A 19,714-nucleotide genomic window follows, 5' to 3' on the forward strand; every position below is an offset into this window, starting at 1 on the left:
AGAGTCAACATTTCAAGGTAAATGAGCTCCATTTTTTATGATTTTTCATTTTTTAATTTTTTTTGAATTTTGATTTTTAATTTTTTTGGAATTTTTCAATTTTTTCAAAGAAGAAGGAGTTCGTTTTTAATTATAGCATATTATCGTGGTATCTACTCTATACCCCCAAACCTAAACTAAACATTGTCCTCAATGTTTCAAAATATGGAAAGAATTAAAATGCAACATATGGAAAGGGACATGCTGAGTAGAGTAAAAGGAGAGAGAATACCCGATTTCGGCGAAAGCAGAATTAAAACTCCGTTATTCAAGGCAAAAATCCAACATATTTCAGCCGAGATCATATTGGATTAGCAAAATATATACAAAAGGAACAAAAGGGTTTTTAAAATTTTATCTACTGGATTATATACAAAAATTCACCATACACTAACAATCTAAAGAGTTGAGGATCAACCCACAAGACAAAGTGTAGAGACAAAGGAATTCAAAACTAAAATTGGACTTAAATGGGAATGAGAGTGAAAAACCGAATGAATTACCTCTAAACCTAAATTGTTCAACAGGTTTACTTTTAAGCACAAAATCTAACAATTTTAGGGGTTCAGGATTCAAAAGGTCTAACTCATAATGGACTGTTTTCGGGATGGGCAAACATGCAATTTCCAACTGTGGCTCTTTAAAAGTGTTATATTTTGAAGCAAAATAGTCCAAGAGGACTTGGGAAGCACACAGTTCCAATCCTAGATTAGGAATTTTCAGAAAAATTGGTTTGACAATATGGGTACAAACCAAATCTAGGTTGGGTGGAAGGCCATCAGATTGTGACTTAGGTAGGACGATAGGCACATCATTATCAATCAAATCAAAATCTCCTAACTCATCTACACATGTCACATCATGCTCACAATCATCAATCAGTTTAGCAAGTTCACACTCAGAATCATCAACAGATTTATTCTCGTGTATCGGCACATCAGGGGAAACATCACATGGAATACTAGAAGAAATATCATGCATTAAGGTCGGGGCAGAGAAGCCTAATGTATTTGAACCCAAAGGTTCCATAACATTTTTAGTATAGACATGTTCTTCTAACATAACATCATAATCATCATCATCATGATAGGTATTTTGCAATCTAGGATAATTTTCAAACCTAAGGTCGGAGCTATTACAAGAATAAAACTCTAATTCATGAGGGTGACTCATATCATGTGGTGTTGTTCCTGTTTCCCTAACGGATTCCCATTGATGGGTTTTTTTCTGCAATCTCGGCTAAAATTCCATGCATCATCCAGATTTATCAATAAACTCACCATTACACATAGACTCAACCATGGTTCGAGATTTAAAGTCTAGTCCCTCATAGAGGATGACGACAAGTCTCCACTTCTCAATTCCATGGTGCGGACATTCACTCAACAAATCATTAAAACGTTCGAAATAGTGAAAAACAGTTTCCTCATCCAATTGGACAAAACAATTGATACTTTGACGAATAGCGATGGTCCTATGGTGTGGAAAAAATTTTTGGAAAATTGATTAGTGAGTTGTTCCCAAGTGGTGATTGATTGTGGTCTCAAACCGTAAAACCATGTTTTGGCCCTTTCCTTTAAAGAAAATGTAAACAAACGCAATTTCAGAGAGTCTTCGGACAAATGATCAGGTTGCATAGTCCGACAAATTTGTTCAAACTCCCTCACATGAGTATAGGGGTTCTCAGAATCGAACCCTCGAAATATAGGAAGTATTTGTATCATGCTTGCATTTATTTTAAAAGGGTTATTGGTTTGAGGTAAGACAATACATGATAATGGAATTTGTATTGATGGATACATGTATTCATGGAGAGCATGAGGTTGGTCCATTTTGAAATGACACAAAGCCCACTATTTGGTTTTTAAAGGGTTTTCAAAAATTTGGTTTTTGATGGGTTTGGATTTTTGGGAAAAAATTTGGTTTTGGTGGGATATAAAAGAAATTTGGTTTAAAATTGGGAGCAAAAGAATTTTTTTTTTTTTTTTTTTTTTTTTTTTTTTTTTTTAAAGTAAAAGTAAAATTTGGTTTTTGAATGGGAGCAAGCCCACTGTGCAAGCCTCTAAGGAAATGGAAGGAAGGCTGCGGCCCACAATCGGTTATCAGCTCAGCTGGGTTTAAACCCAGAGTCCAAAATACAAGTCCAATGGAAAATTTAAACAAGCCCACACAAAATAAATACAAGCCCACAAATTAAACAACAAGCCCACAAATAAATTATTACAAACCCAAAATAGAAAAATAAAAAGCCCAAAAAAATTGGGTTAATTATTACAAGCCCACAATTAAAAAAATTGGAAGCCCACAGGTTGGGTTCTCTCAATTGAATGGGTTTAGGCTTACCTTTTTAGCACAGCCCAGCTGCTCTGATATTGTTGCAAAAACCCAGTTGGGTTTTGGTTCTTTTCCTTGGTGGCGTCCCAGCAGAGGAAAAACAGGTTCAGAACAGCAGGTCCAACAGCAAATGAAGTGAAGCAGATGCAGATGCAAATGCTATGCAGTGAAATGCAAAAATAGCAAAGAAAAACACAGATAAAACACAACACCAATCCCCGGCAACGGCGCCAAAAACTTGATGGGCCCGGAAGAGTGTATAAATTGTGCAATGGAAACGCGGGCCTACAGTAATACCGCAAGTGCACGGTCGTCAGTTGTAGCTCGTGCAAGTACGGGTCGATCCACAGAGATCGGGTGTGTTTCGGAAGTGTTTTAGCTAAATTGGGTTCCTAGTTTTGCTTTGGGCTTAGAAGCCCTTTGGAAGTGTTGGGCTTAATGTACTATTGGGTTTGAATGCCCTTTGAATGGATTGGGCTTAATGAGTTTGGGCTTTGGCTTGAAACAACTGGGCTTTGGTTAAGCCCACAGGTTGACTGAATTGGGCTTGGCTATTTGAACTAGGCCTTTGGTCTTAACTATGGAATGGGCCTTAGTGAACTGTGGCTAAGCCTTTAGGGAGGAGGCAGCAGTGGAGCTGCAGGGAGGCAGCTGCAGCAGCAACAGAAGGGCAACTGCAAGGGGGGCAACAGCAACAACAGCTGCAATGGAAGTGGTAGCAGTAGTAGCAACTGCAAACAGAAGAGCAGCTCAGGAGAAGCAAGAGCTGCGCAGCAAAGTGGAAACAACAGCAGCTCTGCACAGGAGAAGCAGCAGCAGTGCTGCAGGGCAGCAGAAGAAGAGATGCACAGCAGTGCAGCAGCAACAGCAGGATGTACCAGAAATGGCAAGAAAACAGCAACAAAAGCAATACAAGGCCAAAAACAATGGAACAAAGTAAAGGAATGACAAACATCAACAGATCATTGAACAAAAGTAAAACACAACAAGACTGAACCAAGGCCTAAGGCCAAGGGCAGAGATATGAAGATAACAGTAAATGGAAGAAAGAAAATAAGTGAAGAGAATATGAAAACAGTGAGAACAAGAGGATGATCACTAAGATTTTGAATCCACTACCAGCCTAAGGAACATTCTAATCACAGCTAAGGTAATTACCTAAGTACTAATTGTCTGTTTAGAGCACAACTAGTCAGAGGGTTCATAATAGCATTTTAAGCATGAGCTGTACATGATAACACAAGGGAATTCTAACTACAATGCATACATGATATGCACTGTGAAAGCAGGATGTTTGACATGTGTTGATTAGGAAACTTCCTTATGGTTTATATGATTTCATCTAATCTTAGCAATTGACTTAGAGCATGATAGGCAGGAACATGATAGAATAGATAGATGCACAACATCACAGGAACAAACATCATACACATAACACAACAAGGTATTGCACTGACATAAACACAACAGGAACACAACATGAACAGCAGAAAAATTATCATTAACAGAACTTGGTTCTGGATACACTGGCTAATCCAGGCATTAACACTAACAGTGAACAAGGAGAAAAATATGCAAATGGTTAAAATTGAAAGTGAAATTAAAATCAAACCTAACCCAATTAGGGGGAAACTTGGCTAGTCCAAGAACAGTTTTTACATCTCATACACAGTTCTATTTATACCCAAATTAGCAAATTAGGGTTCACACACATTTTCCCCAAATCAGAAAATTAGGGCAATTTTAAATTACCTAAAATTTGCTTACATTCTCCCAAAATTGGCTCGACCCATGCTTTGTACTGGCTTTACGCTGCTCGAAATCCCCTATTCTTCGTCTTCTTTGCACTGCAACCCTATCTTGGAGCGAAACCCTAAGCCTGCCTCTCTTAATCTTAGCACCTATGTGAGAAGACGCTACGAGGGAGAGGGATAGACTAGGGGGTTCGATAGGTCTCTTGGTCGGCTGGTTGTGGTGGTGGTGGAGCTCGAGGTCTGGTGGTGGCAGTGGAGTTGCAGGCGATGGTGGTTCTGGAAATGGTCGGGTGGAGAAGATGAGTTCGATGTTTTGGGAAGGAGGGAGTGTTTGGGTGGTAGTATAGGGTTTGGTGCTAGGGTGTGAAGCGGGATCATCTGGTTCGATGTTTGGCGAGCTGAGCTGCTGGATATGGAGATGGTAGGTAGATCGGACGGCTAAGAGAGAAGCAGTTTGTAGCGACCGTTGGATGTGTAACACAACGAAGTCAACGGTGCTAGATTGAGTTAGGTGTTGTAGTGTTAGGCGGAATCATCGGGAGTTGATGCACAGGCATAGGAGCGACCGTTGGATTCAACTACCATCTAATCTGAAGGATTGGAATTTCAGCACTGTGGTGCTCGGCAGAAACATCAGATTTTGATGCTCTATGAAGGAGTGACCGTCGGATGCTCCTGAGAACTGATCTGATGGCTGAGAACGGAGGCGCTTTTGTGTGTAGAAAATGAGGTTGTGCGCACCATTCTTTGCGGTTTCCTTGCGTAATTTCTCCCGGCTTTTCACTACTTTTCTGCTCTTTTCGCTCCACGTCTCATCCGAACTTTATTTATTACCTAAAAATGCAAAATTAATTAATAAAAATATTTATTCTTGAAAACAATGAAAATACAGAATATGGGATAAAATGTAGAATTAATGCGCAAAAGATGAGTTAAATGCCAACAAAAAGGGATAAATATATACAATATTTGGCACTCATCAAACGCCGACGTGCAATGCGTAACAAAGATGCACATATTCGCTTGCGTGATGACTTGATCGAATATATATGGGCAGAATATGGGAATTAAAAGTTGTCGTTTGTCATTTCCTTTCTATGTTAAATTTGGTAATCATCCTTAAGTTTTCCCAAATGATTTTGCTGTACGTTCTATTATCTCTTTGTATGTAAACATCCTCAAGTTTTAATTAAGGTCGTATGTTTCAAAAAAGTAGAAATTTAATTCAAATCAACGGAAGTAAATTTAAAATCCAAAAATTACATAATAATAATACTAATTGTTCAGATAATAAGAAATTTAAAACATAATAATACTAATAATACTACTAATCACTAAATAGGAGAAATAATTAAGGTTTGAACTATTCCGCCTTTGTGTTAAGATTGGTTTCTTCTATTCCGAACTATCTCCGCCCTGCGAAGTTGGAAGTACTCTTGTTGTACAGGATCCATTTTTTGAAGATCCATCATAATGATGCGAAATTCGTCGTCTTCAGCTTGCTTGGCTATTTTTGCCGCATGTTCAGCTTGTTTTGCTGCAAACTCTGCTGCTCTTTGTTCCATCTTGAATCTTGATTGTGCTTGGTAATGAGTATTGAAATTTTGTTGTTCTTTAATAATTATTCCCATCAGTTCCTCTTGGTGACTGGATTTCTCTCTCCCTGTTTTCTTCAATCTTTTTGCTGTTTTTTTCCCCATCTTACGAAGATATGTGTTCTCTATGTCTCCCCCATCTGTGTCGTTACCGGTCTCTCCTTGAGTTGTTGTTTGCGGTCCTTCATCATCTTCCTCGTTATTCTCATAAGTGTCCAAATCATGCGTCGTATCGAATAAAAAAGTCGATCGCCGATTATATTTTATATTTTCTAACACAATTGGGTAGCACTCTTCGTGCTTAAATTTTTTTCCATCGTTGCATTCCTTGAACCTCTTGTTAACTTCTTCAAGCTGTTAATGTTTTTAAAAACACTTAAGTACATGGGCGCTTATTAAATATTAGAAAACAATTGTTCGAAAAATCAAGAATGCTTACCTTCTTTTCAGGACCCCATCCAGTATGATATTCACCTTCAACTTCTGCCTCTTTTGCCGAAAATAACACCACATCTTTACTTATTCCCTGATATCGTTTTTGCCAAGAACTCCAAGACCGCTCTGGATTATTAGGTAAATGAAGTTCAATATCATCCTTGATACGAGTCCACAACGTCGCCTCTGATTGATCAGCTCCAACACTAGAATCTTGAGATATAAATAAATGAATTTTACACATTGTTACATCTTCGATCGTAAAATTTGGACCTCGTGCTACTCTTAGTGCCATTGTAAGCGAATCCGTGAAAATTTTCCAAATGATTTGAAAGCAGAAATAATATTTCTTCTTATTGGTGTGATAGATAGTTTGAAGTATTAGTCGTTGGAAAATGTCACAGGATCTCATGTGTATATATAGGTGTTTCTTCCGAAATTTTCAACGTTCCAAAATGTCTTCCAAACTTTCCAACGTTCCAAATTATCCAACGTTCCATTTTCTTCAACGTTCGAATTACCAACGGTATAAAAAAATTTCAAAATCAATTTTGTCTAAGTATTTTATTTTTTTTTTTAAACTCAAGCTTGGGGCGGAGCTATTAAGTCCGCTCAACAACAGGCGTTAACTATATAAACGCCTGGCGTGGGGCGTTAACAATATCAACGCTGGGCTGGGGCGTTAACTATATATACGCCTGGAGTGGGGCGTTAACTATATCAACGCCGGGATGGGGCGTTAACTATATAAACGCCTGGCGTGGGGCGTTAACTATATCAACGCCTGGCTGGGGCGTTAACTATATATACGCCTGGAGTGGGGCGTTACCAATATCAACGCCGGGATGGGGCGTTAACTATATATACGCCTGGCGTGGGGCGTTAACAATATCAACGCCGGGCTGGGGCGTTTGTATGATCTTCGTCTGAATGGGGCGTTAATTTTATGAGCGCCTGACGTGGGGCGTAAACTTTAGCAACGTCCCAACGGGCGAACATTTCAGCAACGCCTGAACCGGGCGTAACTTATATACACGCCTCTTTATGGGGCGGTGACTTTATATACGTTTCACAACAGGCGTAGATTATATACACGCCCGATGACAAACGGTGATTATACATCCGCTCCACTATATATAGTTTTGGTCTTGGTCCCAGACCAAATATGATCTGGAGTTTGATTTTGGTCCAGATTTTAGTCTTTACTCCGTCCTGTTGCGTCTTGTCTCTGGACCATAATTATAGGTTTGCTCGTCCAGTGCAGTTGCTCTAAGACAATCATTCCCAAAATCGAAATAAATCTATGCTTGAAATCCGCTGTCATATAAAGGCAACTGAAAAGCGAGTATTAAGATTAGAGAGAGAGAGTGTGTGTTTGACAGAGAGAGAAAGAGAGAAGTGGCGAGAGGGAAAAGTTTCATTTCTGAGAAAGAAAAAAAAAGAACTAGAGAAAAAAAAAGGAAAATAGAATTAGGGTTTGGTTAAGAACTGATTCTTGATATTCGATCCACTAAAGCACCAGGTTATTTGTCTATGCTTCTGAAGATTCCTTAAGCTCAAGTAACTACTTCTACTACTACTAAATCACTCACACACCTACTTGATTTGGTCCTGGTTTGGTTCATTTTCAGCTTTAATGGTACATATACATGAAAACAACCCTAACACTAGCTTTTCTACTTCCATATCTTTCTACTTGATGTTTTATTTCCTGTTTTGAGGTTTTCATTTCTGATTTTGTTTGATCTATGCTTTATGAAAGGGGAAAATGTTGGAGTAAAAATTAGGGTTTTAATTAGCTTAAATGTGTTGGATGGGTATCATTAAGATACACTTCATTTTCATGCCTTTGATGTAGTGTATTTCAGTGATGTAGTATGGAAATGTAGATATTTCTATTCATAAAGCTAGGTGGACATAGTGTTGTAAGTAGTCAGTTTTTGGTTGATCACCTGAGCTCTTTAGTTCCTTATACGCTGTAATCTAGTTGGCTTGTTTATTATGGGGTTTTAAGGAGGTAGATGCCTATTCATGTAGTTTGAGGTGTGATTGCTTTTTTGAATATTGCTAATTTGGTCTTACGCTGAGTGAAATTACATCGTGAATGGTAATCCATGTAGTCTCACTAGTCTGGGGGCTAGTGTTGAAGAGGATGTTACTGTCCACTAGATTCTGAGTGGTTTATTTAATCATGGGTTCTAAGTGATGGTGTTTGAAGTTAAGTTAAATGAACCATATTGTTTTAACAGTTAAAACGAGGTCGCGATATGATGATCCATACTAGAGTGCTATGGTATACAAATATTTATGAAATTTATTTCTCCAGATAAAGTTATGAACACCTTCTTTATGTATTTAAAGCTGTTTCTTTTGCTTGTCTTTGAAAGCTCATTTTAGTGGTATGAGATTCTTAACCCATGGTTGCTTTTCTTGCTTTAATATTTCCGTATAATGTTCTGACAAGGGTTGTTTTAACCATCAATATCTTTTTATTGACTATTATACTCTTCAAAATTTGTCGTCTTTTTTTTCTCTCCCTATAATGTCATCATCAATACAGCATGATTTGCAGCGCTTGGTCGTTCTTTCTAACTTTATTTTTCCCTTTTCTTACAAGGCGTTAATAATGAATTTGGTGCATCCTCAAAGGTGTTACAGCATGGAACTATGTGCAGTTTATGCTGTCTAGAGATTAAGTGGACCAATGGAGTATTTCCGGGTCTACATTCGTTTTAAAGGTTAGTTCTAAAGAAGTTCGTTAATATACTTGGGGTTACTTGCGGATTCTCTAATTAGTCACCATAACATGACAAAGCGATATTGAGATTAGTTTCTTTTAATGAAAAGTCTCATTGTTAAGAGTCATGCTTTCTTAATTTTGTCTGTTGATTTCCTTTGCTAAGGACGGCAATTCTTTTGCGACGTCTATGCCTACTTAAAAAGTTGAGGTATATGAAGTGAACTTACTTTCCCATTCAACTGGATAGACTCTTGACCCAGGCGTTAGGTTTTTGATTTACCGTATTTACTTCAATCAACTACAACTTTGGTGAAAGTTGTGCTCTTTTTTTTATAAGATCTAAATATGTGAAAGTTGTGCTCCTTTTCTTTACTGCGATAACGATCACATAACATACAAATGGTTTTTAAGTATTTTTCACACCTATAGAACAGTATCAGTTAGAATAAAAGATCAGACTGGTGTTCTGTCATGAGCATGTCTTCTAAATACCTTCCTGTGATTTCCTGTCATTACTTTGAACTTTTGAGTTACTGAAATATTGCTGAATCTCATATATTTGCAGGTTATTCGTGCAACATGTTCTTAATCTTTGTAATTTGGTTATCTAGTTTTGAGAATGTAACAGCACTCCAAACTTCACTTAAAGCCACTTTGGAAATTTCTTCTGCAAATAGTATTCCTGACCCTCCCAGCAGCGGAGTCTTTGAACCCATAGAAATATCACCAGCAGTAATTCCACGTTATCCATTCCCTGGAGAATCTTTGCCACCTATGTACCCTTCCTTTCCAACAACATATGAACCAGTCTTAACTGGGAAATGCCCTGTAAAATTTTCCGCCATTTCAGATGTCATGGACAAAACTGCATCTGATTGTTCGGCACCCTTGGCATCAGTGGTGGGGAATGTGATATGTTGTCCCCAGGTTAATAGTTTACTCCATATCTTCCAAGGACACTATAACAGTGACTCTGATCAGCTAGTCCTGCAAAAAGCAGTGGCCGATGAATGTTTTTCAGATATTATTAGTATATTATCTAGCAGAGGAGCGAACAAGACGATTCCTGCACTTTGTTCAGTAAAATCTTCAAACCTTACAGGGGGATCTTGTCCTGTGAAAGACACGGTCACCTTAGAGAAAATGATTAATACAAGTAAGTTACTGGATGCCTGCAGCTCTGTTGATCCTCTTAAAGAGTGCTGCAGACCTGTATGCCAACCTGCTATTGTGGAGGCTGCAGTTCAAATCTCTTCAACGGTGTCAGCCAACCTTGTTAATGCAAACATAGCTGGGGATCCTGCTGGATTAGATGTTCTTGGTGATTGTAAAGGGGTAGTTTCTTCGTGGCTTTCCAGAAAACTCTCAGTAGATGATGCCAACACTGCATTTAGGATACTCTCTGCATGCAAGGTTAACAAAGGTACGGTGTAAACTTAGCTGGTTCTTCATTTTGTGTTACAATTTTCATAGTCCTTCCAGTTGATTTTTTTCCTTTGTGACTGCTTTGCAGCTTGTCCTTTGGATTTCAAGCAACCATCAGCTGTAATCTCAGCATGCCGTGACTTGGCTGGTCCGAATCCTTCCTGTTGCAGCTCATTGAATACTTACATTGCTGGGATACAAAAGCAGATGCTAATTACAAATAGACAAGCCATACATTGTGCAGCATCGTTTGGGGCCATGTTACAGAAAGGTGGTGTCATGACAAATATCTATGAGCTTTGTGATGTGGACTTAAAAGACTTCAGTCTTCAGGGTACTTCGCTATTTCCTGAACTATTTGCTTTTGCTAAAGTTCTTCTTCCATTACTGCTTAATGCAATTCATCTGATCCGTTATCATCTTTGTTGTATTTTTGCATCTATACCTTGGTGATGGAGCAGCTTATGGACAAGAAGGTTTGTCACTATATCCTGATTTTCTTCTCTCTTCCTGGGCCGTATGTCAAGTGTCACAGAATGCTATTAAGACAGTTCTTCTAAATCGTTGCACCCTATGTTAGCCAGATACGTAGTTATATTGCGTATGGCCTCTGTATGGAATTGATACTTCAGTCTTCTTGGGAGTGGTGTATCCAACATGAATATGGAGACTATATATATAATATGATATATATGTATATGTGTATATATATACTTATTTATTTTGTTTAGTAACAAAACCTGTTAGCCCCTCGGGTACACCTTCTGATTGCTGTTGTTCGATCTCCTGATGCTTTAATCAAGAGTCAATGATGTTTTGTATTTGTTACTGCTTAATATATATATTTTTTTAAATTCAAACTCATTAATGGTTCTGTTGTAACTAACATCAAAGTTAATCTCTTCATTGTTATGTAGGTTGTCTGCTTCGAAGTTTGCCTGCAGATGCTGTATTTGACAATTCGTCCGGCTTCAGTTTCACATGTGATTTGAGTGATAATATTGCTGCACCATGGCCTTCATCCTCCTCAATTTCATCACTGTCCCTGTGCGCCCCAGGTAAGCTAAAGTGCTATTATGGCTTGTCAGTTTGTTGATGTGAAACAATCCATATTGTTGATTTGACCTAACAATCTATCTGGGTGCTATTATCACATCAAAAAAGTATTCTAGTAAATTTAATTGTGATAGGTTCTGCAAGTGCAAGATATTCACCTTTTGCAGATTTCTAGCCTTGTTTTCTCTTTTACTACTTGCCAAACTTGTGATGAAACTGATTGCTCTTCAAATTTCACAGAGATGTCATTGCCTGCTCTTCCATCACTGCACAAATCAGGAAATGCTGGTATGGCTCATACCCCGTTCAATTGGTTACTGTAAAATGTTTTCACTGGTGCCATGTCATACAAAAATTCTCCACTTTCTTAACCTGTTTATTTGGAAGGTTTATAGGTTATAACACTTTCATGGTGCATTGCAGGCTACCATATCGGCGAAAGAATCAGGAAACTTGTACCAGTTTTTTCTGTTTTAGTTCTATTTAGTAGTGTAGTGTAGTGTAGTGAGAGGAGTAGATGAGTGTTCGGCGGGCCTTTGCCCTTTGAGCTGGATTGCATGTATATCTGAATTCTCATGTATAGTAGCTTTTGTTGAGGGTTTTTTTCTTCTTAATGTCCTTCTTTTCTTTTTTCTTCTTCTTTTTCTTTCTTTATATTAGATATCGAGGCCGCGTTCTCTGAATATAGGTTAGAATGATCAAATTGAGTCAAGTTCGACTCCTGCAAATTAGGTTTATTTTATGTGGCTAATTTCATGAAGCTCCAGAAGAGAACGACTCCTTCTCTAAACTCTAAAGAGGCAAAGGAACAAAAGTGGATTGGCTGTTTCTCAATATTCACTGTATTAGTATTATCAGATGTGGTACATGCAGTCTTAAGGTATCTTACACATAAATGGTACTCAGTGGAAAGTGTATCCAATAGTCTGATTTTGAAATGCACATAATATTTAATGTAGTTTTTGGACATTGCACACTACTACTAGAACTAGAAGGTGATAAAACATAAAATGTATGTTAAAGTTTCCAATGTAAGCTATCTTCGAAAGGATGATCTGATTCTTCTGGTTTTGATGGGAGAGCAGTAAGCCGAGAGCACCAGTTGCAACACTTGAGGAAGAGCCACTTCATCCTGCAACACTCGAGGAAGAGCCACTTCATCCTACATTTTTGTGAAACTTAGAACAGTAAGAAAACTTGTGATTTCTTTTATTTTTAAAAGCCAATACCCTAATATGAACCAAGAAGCTCTCTGTTTTCTTTTAAATTTTGCAAGCTTCAGCACGAGGTACTCATCAATGGGCATCTTTGTGTTTGTCATTCTCAGACTCTATTTTATTTGACAGCGTAACATCCTACTAAATGAGTTGCCCGAAATTTTCATTCCCAAAAACACTAGAGAAGAGAATACTTAATTAGATCAGTAAAATTCGGATGTAGAGCTATGAGCGACAGCTTTGGAAGAAAAGTGCAACTCAGAAATCATGCGCAAGTTTGTGAAAAATATACGGATCAACATTTTACTAATGAATTAGGAATGCACAATGAGTCCCAATCATTTAAATTTTTTGTTTTGGTTATGGAGATGATGGCACGACGCAAGTTACGGTTGAAGAGTTATACTCACAAGTTGTTCAAACACGAACTCTCCTTGTAGCCTGTATTTTCCTTGTGCGGTTCTTGATCTAGAGAAAAGACTGATGGTTGTCTAAGATTATCCCATCCCAATGACATGGTCGATTGTCTGTAGGCATTGAACTGTCGAGAGTGTTGAAATAAAGGACTGACTTCAGGTGATGAACAATGTTTGTTAGAGAGAGGCGAAAAAGGCGGAGATGGAGGAGCAGAATCAGATGAAGAATGAGAGAAATAATACCTCTCTTGTCCCACATCTACACTGACTGGAAGCGGAGATGACGGTGTCGGTGGTGAAGAACAAGGAGAAGCAAAATCATAATTCATCTCTCTTCCTTTCACTGCCATACCATAACGAATTTCAACATGCTAAAACCTCTTTGTGTTTGAGAACTCTGGGTAAAAAAACCCCGGGAGATTGTTTTGAATTATAGGTTTCACCAAACGGTCACATAAGAATTCACGTGCTTTAACTAACAATTTCCTTCCTAATACAGACCCATCACCTACGAGTCTTGAGGCAACCGATACTACCAACCATCATGCCTACAATTTTAGAGACGGGGAATGTTGAAGAGACATGATGTTATTGTTACGTGACTTACGTCTCATCGTATCAACGGAGAGGCTGCAAACGTGAATCAAATATTTAAAGAATGCTAAGAGTTCCAAGTTGACACTCGGTTTTAAGTTTCTTTTGACAAAATTTTTGATCACCACCAAAAATGAATAGACAAACAAAAAATACAATTCACTAGGAAGGTCACCGGATGTATAATCACGACAATAACAAACTCCAAAAACTTAAAAGCCAGGAGTGATAATTCTTGTAGCAAAAACTTCAGTAGATTTTGTTAAAATGCTCACAAAAGCACTTCCAGTCTTTTATAGGATGTACTCAATCTTACAGAAATACTTTCTAAAATTTCAATCCAATCCGTCAGTAGTATGAAAATCATGTTAAAGTAGGGCTATATTTTACACCCATTAAAAGAACAAAGTTCCATGTGAGAAAAGGGGAACCAGCAAGGGTTATTCCCTACATAACGCCATTTTAATGCAGTCCCTATACGCATCACGGAAACGGTGGTTGCCAGGTCACTAGTATCGATCACGCCGCCCACTATCCATGGCATTTAGAAACATAAGCAAATTAGCGAACCCAATAATAAGTTATGCATGGTGCAAAGATCTTTTAGGCATATCATATATTAGCAAGATATATATACCTGCTGGAGCGATCATAATCCCTGCTGGAGCGATCCCTAGACCGTGAACGTGACCTCCTGCTACTCCTTGATTCATAAGTTCGAGGGCGATCTGAGTCTCTCTCTCGGTCACGGCTACGGGTCCTGTCATGCGACCTATCACGGTCTCTGCTCTTGCGACCGTTATCCCTTTCCCGATTTCTGCTACCACCCCGACCATCCCTGTCAGGATCTCTGCTTGATGGTCCGTCACGGTCTCGGCTTCTTTCTTTTGACCTGAAAGTGCCACATCATTTTAAAAAAGAGAGAACCAATACTTGTTAACTGCATAATGACCAAATAAAGCTTAATACAATGTTGCAAACAAGTACCTTCTGTCATCTTCAGATCGACGATCTACCTTTCGCCTCTTATTTCTCTCTTCCTGACAAAATTCAATTACCATGAGAACAAAGCACTTATATACTAGTTCCCTCAAACAGCCACAGGCAATAACAAATGAGGGTGGTAGGAGTTTAACGTAAAGCAAACACAACATACATATTTGATATTGTGTAGCCATGCAAGCTGTTTAGTATATGCCACCAAAAAAGGAAAAAAGAATGTAACTTTTACATAATTACAAACAAAGACAATGGTACACTTTTCAACAGGAAATAAAAAAACTCACAGAGTGAATACTAATTAACACTCTCTACGAAAGACCGTGAGACATTTTACCAGTACCTGAGTAAAAAAAGTTCAACTTAAAAGAGAACCAAATGCATAACATATATGGTAAAACAAATGAAGCCTAGGTGTGATTAACTTTGGTACTGCATCAATAATATAACAGCTAAACTCCTTGCCAGAATTCAGTAAACTTCCATTACATTTCAGATCAAATGACTATTTACGTTCACCAGTATCTCCTATTGAGTGCTCAGTGTATTCCAATTTTTCATTCCATTTCTTTATATGCCATCTTCCAAAAGAAAACAGTTCAGCATAACAACAATCTTACCTGGAGGTTGACCAACTTCTCACGGATTATCATATAGCCTAAGTGAAGCTTTCCACCAAAATGATCAGCAAGGCGACGGTCACTGACATGCAGAATAAAAGAACATAATTAGAGCAATGCAAGATTATTTTAACCAATTATAGGTTTCAAAATATACATTGTCGCCCCGAAAGTTTATCACAATTGTACATTCTACTAGCAAAATAACAATGAAATAACACGCACATCCTTTAGCTGCAAAAGTAATCCTCGTAAAACTGGGCCCAAAAGCCTGCTGGTGACAAATACCACCTTGTCAAATGATGAAGTACTGGAAACCCCAAATAACACTCTTAGCTCCCCTCACATGATAGTGATTATTGCTTGATTAAAAAAAAAAAAGGACAGATGTTTACCTATCATATACACTCAGAAATGCCCCACAAATGTCACAAACGCGTAGCTTTTGGTCAGTCTGCACCAGATCAGTTAAAAAATTAGACAACCAACATGTACGAAAACCTTGTATCCGTATCTTTAGCAGATCTCATATGATGTACATTACCAACTTCCATATAACTTGACTGTATTTTAACAATTCACATTAACGCTCCAAACTATGGGAAACGTATATTTCAAAACCAAGAAACTCCTACAATTTCTGCCGGCATGATGTGGGAAAAAAAAATTTAAATGAGAGGAAGATAAACTCACAATGCGTATATCTGCAGCAATATACTTGGTAGAATCCAAACCTGGGTCCTGCCTAGCAGCCAACTAAGAGAAAGAGAGTAAAACCAGTAAGATGTACTATCATTTATGAATAGCTTTGAGAGAAAATCAAATTTCAGGAACTATAAGAGCAAAATAAAATCTTTAGAGAGTGAAAGGAAATATAGTCATCGACAACGGATTAGGCACAAATAATCACTATAGAACTCATGAAGAATAAACCTTCTTTAGAGCCTCAGCTTCCTCAAGTGCTTTCTGTGCTTCATCTACCATTCCTTGCTCACCTGTAGATCATATGGGAAAACAGAATGGTGGAAAAGAAATCAAACTCCTGCGACTTCAAACCCGAATTAAAGAAAGAACACAAGTACAATCCAGTTCAATCATAAAGATTTGACTCATCATTTACCAAGATCTTCTGCCTTTTTCAGCTTTTCATTGATCAGTTCTTGGGTGCGAGCATCAGGTGGCGGCATGAGCGTAGGCAAAGAAGCCAGTGTTGGAGGGTTTGTCTGTGGTTGTGGTAAGGAAGCTCTGTCCTTATTGAACGCATCAAGAAGAAGCATTGCCTGTTGTTAACAGGGATGATAACAAATTAGAAAGCTGTTGCAATTCAAATGATATACAAGACCAAAATATAAAACTAAAAAGAAAAAAAGTCCAAGATGCATATAAAAATATATGACATCACAATAAGAAGAAAACCTTGAAGCCAATCAACAATGAAAAAAGAAGAGAAGATCACCTGTTTCTCTGCTCTCTTGGTTCTTAGTTCTTCCACCGCTTCCAATGCGCGAATCTTATTATCAGCTTTACCTTCATAATCTGCAATTTATATCTCAATTTAGTATAACTAATACCAGTGAGGGTAAAGGTGTATCAACATTTTAACAACAGCAAAGAATCATCCTACTATCTCATGAGAGCCAACATACCAAGTTTATCAACCTCTTTTAATTTCTCCTTTATTTGCTTTGATAACTCGAGTATCTCCGGGGTCTGTACAACCAAAAGGGAACCACAAATATTAGTAATAAACAATAAAACCAAGTTAATCAAAACCAAAGCATGTGCAACACCATATACCTGGGTAACCTCAGATACAGATATAGCAATAGCAGCTTTAGCATCATCTTCTTCCAAACGCTTAAGAGCTCTCGAAATTTTCCTATCACATTCAACAATTAACCTATCTATCACATCTTCCAAGTCCCTATCATAGTTATCAATACCCTTTGCTTTCGCTTCTTCGTACTCTTTCCTCAATTGCAACGAATGCACCTTGGAACAATGCCCCATATCCATTTTCTGAGATCACAAAATATCAATCATAAAGTTATACAGAGAAAAAAATCTAGGGTTTATGGATTGAAAAAGAGAGAAGTAATGTTATATACCGTTAATTGGAAAAGTTCATGAGGGCAAAGTCCAACAAGGTAAAGACGACAGACATCACGATCATAATACTTTCGATTAACCTCTCTTACATCACCATTCCTGTTAGCTCCCATCAAGACATCCAGTTGTTTTCTAATTGCATCCATTGTGGTTCTAGGGTTTTGTTTTTTGGGTCAAATTCTAGGGGTTTTGAAGGTTTTGATATCACACTTTCACTTTAGACGAGCAGGGAATATCACTTACTAGATCAGATTCGCGTAGCTGGTACGAACTTGCGAGACTAATCTATTACTAGCACCTCTCGGGTTCTTCCAGTGTAAGTTTGATTCGTTTTATGCACTTACTCGGTATTTCAGTCCGTTTTATCTCAGGGTGAGTTGAAAACCGTTGTTCCCGAATTTACAGCAGCTTTTGATCATATTGAGCAAGTGAGTAGGGTTTTGAAACAGGGCTGAATTGGGCCCCTGAAATAGTAATTGGGGACCCTAGCTACAGGACAAAAAAAAGTCATGAAATAGTAATTGTGAGTTATTCCTTATCCCATTTTTTTAGAAATGATTAAATTATCCCTGGATTATTAGTGTTAATTGAGTGTTGATTAGTTGTTAATTAATTTGGGTAGATTAAAATCAGATTTAAGGATAAAAATTTGATAAAAGAAAAATTGTGTTTTTGTGTTGTGGAGAAGAAGAAGTTGAGTTTTGGGGGAAAATTTAGGGTTACTTGAAATGAGTGATTCTAGTGGAGGAAATGATGTTGGTGAAGCTTCAAACAACATACATGATTGTGTTGATGGTCAGATTGTCTCAACTAATCCTATGGATTGGATGTTTGATGAAGAGATGTTAATAGAGGAAGCTTTGATAATTGTTGCAAATGAAGATCCTTTTGCTAAAAATGAAGGAACCAATACTCAAAATGAAGAACCCAAAGCTCTAAACAATCAGGTAAACTTCTTATACTCTTCAAATCGCATAAATGGTGCTCCAAGTGGTCGATTCATGGTCATTATGCAACAGCTCAGTGTGAGGGTCGTTAGGTCGTGAGTATAATTAACTAACGACCCTGTAGAGTCGTCAATGAATTGACACCAAAATAAACGACTCCATTGTTCAGTTATGAAAAATCGTCAATGAGGTTCCTAAAAGATGACGACTCCATCTTTTAGGTCATATAGAGTCGTTAACTTTATATATTTAGAACCGAACGGCTAAAAAACCTTTTACTCTCTGTAGCTAGCACTCTAAGGGTCGTCAGTTAAGCATTACTATATACGGACGACCCTTTCATATTAAATGAGAGTCATTTTTTTATACATCTCTAATATTGACGACTCAAACTTCTTTTTTTTTTAAATAATTTCTGATTTCATAGAACCATTTCATTGAATTGTAAAAGTCATACATCTTTCATAGGGTTAAATACAATACATGATAACGATGCACTTCTACACTCAATCATAAAGCATGTAATTATACATGGTTCCATTGAAGATAAAGTAGCAACCATGTAACTCAAACTTTTTCCCACGAAGCACCTCGTAGTATCCATACGCCTTCTTCATCTGAAAACGCAAACGCAAACATACTTAGTTAGTATCAATCAAAGCTTTGGATAAGTTTTACCTCTTGTTTAAATTATTACTCTTATAGCACTCAGCATATCCGGAAAGGCTTCCCTTACGGCCGTAAATTCTCTTTTCAAAACATCACACTCGAATTTTATCTCCTTGAAGCGTTCCTTGACTTGTTTCAAAGACCTTGAGTTGTGATTTCCGTCAAATGCCACAAAAACGGTGAATACGCGGTTCCACCAAGCATACGATGTTTCATCAATGTCTTTGTCTAGACTTTCAAAGTGGTTTGTGACTTTCAAAGGCAAGAATTACAAGTATGAGAAGAAGACAACTAGGGTCTATAGAACAAATTAGAAGAAGTGTGAATGCCCGTTCAAGATTGTTTTCAAAAGACGCCATGAAGCCGATCTATTCCGATTGTACAGTATTTCGGACGGTCGTCACAACCATCCACCACCCACAAGTTTATATGGACACCCTGTATATGCCCGGTTGAAACCACATCAGATGGATAAAGTTAGGCAGATGAAGGGATTTAGACCACTTAAGATCTTAAATGCAATAAGGGCGGAAGATAAGGATAACTTGTCCACCATTTCCACAATCAACGCCGCCAAAACAACGATTAAGAGAACTGAATGGGATGGTAGGTTCATTATGCAACAATCAGAGTGGTTAGCAGAAACTCTTAACTACGCTATGCAAACTAAGGTGGGTCTGGATGATAAAGTGACTCATATTTTTCTTGCACATCCAAGGATGATGGATTTGGCTCAGTGTTTTTACCAGGTTCTATTTATAAATT

General features: G+C 37.9%; 3 protein-coding genes across 6 annotated transcripts; 1 reads left to right on the forward strand and 2 right to left on the reverse strand.

Moving 5' to 3' along the window:
* The first annotated feature begins 7,506 nt into the window (after positions 1-7,506).
* Positions 7,507-12,645, forward strand: LOC113348727 (uncharacterized GPI-anchored protein At1g61900-like). Of its 3 annotated transcripts, XM_026592579.1 has the most exons (9): positions 7,507-7,796; positions 8,775-8,895; positions 9,463-10,320; positions 10,411-10,656; positions 10,784-10,798; positions 11,240-11,380; positions 11,619-11,666; positions 11,802-11,907; positions 11,947-12,645. In XM_026592579.1, exons 2-8 carry the CDS (start codon positions 8,862-8,864, stop codon positions 11,876-11,878), a joined length of 1,419 nt encoding a protein of 472 aa, XP_026448364.1. In that variant the 5' UTR covers positions 7,507-7,796; positions 8,775-8,861; the 3' UTR covers positions 11,879-11,907; positions 11,947-12,645. The 3 variants fall into 3 exon arrangements, with proteins under 3 accessions (XP_026448364.1, XP_026448362.1, XP_026448363.1); XM_026592577.1 differs by having other exon boundaries at positions 11,802-12,106; XM_026592578.1 differs by having other exon boundaries at positions 7,507-7,717; positions 11,802-12,106.
* On the reverse strand, positions 12,185-13,398 carry LOC113348728. 2 transcript variants are annotated; one of them, XM_026592580.1, is made up of 2 exons: positions 13,006-13,398; positions 12,185-12,540 (listed from the first exon to the last, which is right to left on the reverse strand). In XM_026592580.1, the coding sequence occupies exons 1-2, from the start codon at positions 13,359-13,361 to the stop codon at positions 12,396-12,398; spliced, it is 501 nt and encodes a 166-aa protein (XP_026448365.1). In that variant the 5' UTR covers positions 13,362-13,398; the 3' UTR covers positions 12,185-12,395. The 2 variants fall into 2 exon arrangements, with proteins under 2 accessions (XP_026448365.1, XP_026448366.1); XM_026592581.1 differs by lacking the exon at positions 12,185-12,540 and adding an exon at positions 12,631-12,773.
* Positions 13,399-13,745: 347 nt separating this feature from the next.
* On the reverse strand, positions 13,746-17,728 carry LOC113348729 (putative RNA-binding protein Luc7-like 2). The gene is made up of 12 exons (XM_026592582.1): positions 17,333-17,728; positions 17,022-17,243; positions 16,871-16,934; positions 16,681-16,760; positions 16,345-16,504; positions 16,158-16,219; positions 15,918-15,980; positions 15,620-15,678; positions 15,225-15,306; positions 14,593-14,645; positions 14,243-14,497; positions 13,746-14,136 (listed from the first exon to the last, which is right to left on the reverse strand). The coding sequence occupies exons 1-12, from the start codon at positions 17,477-17,479 to the stop codon at positions 14,115-14,117; spliced, it is 1,269 nt and encodes a 422-aa protein (XP_026448367.1). The 5' UTR covers positions 17,480-17,728; the 3' UTR covers positions 13,746-14,114.
* Positions 17,729-19,714: the final 1,986 nt, after the last annotated feature.

The sequence above is a fragment of the Papaver somniferum genome, chromosome 2 (assembly GCF_003573695.1).
Source record: "Papaver somniferum cultivar HN1 chromosome 2, ASM357369v1, whole genome shotgun sequence".
In the NCBI taxonomy this organism is placed as follows: domain Eukaryota; kingdom Viridiplantae; phylum Streptophyta; class Magnoliopsida; order Ranunculales; family Papaveraceae; genus Papaver; species Papaver somniferum.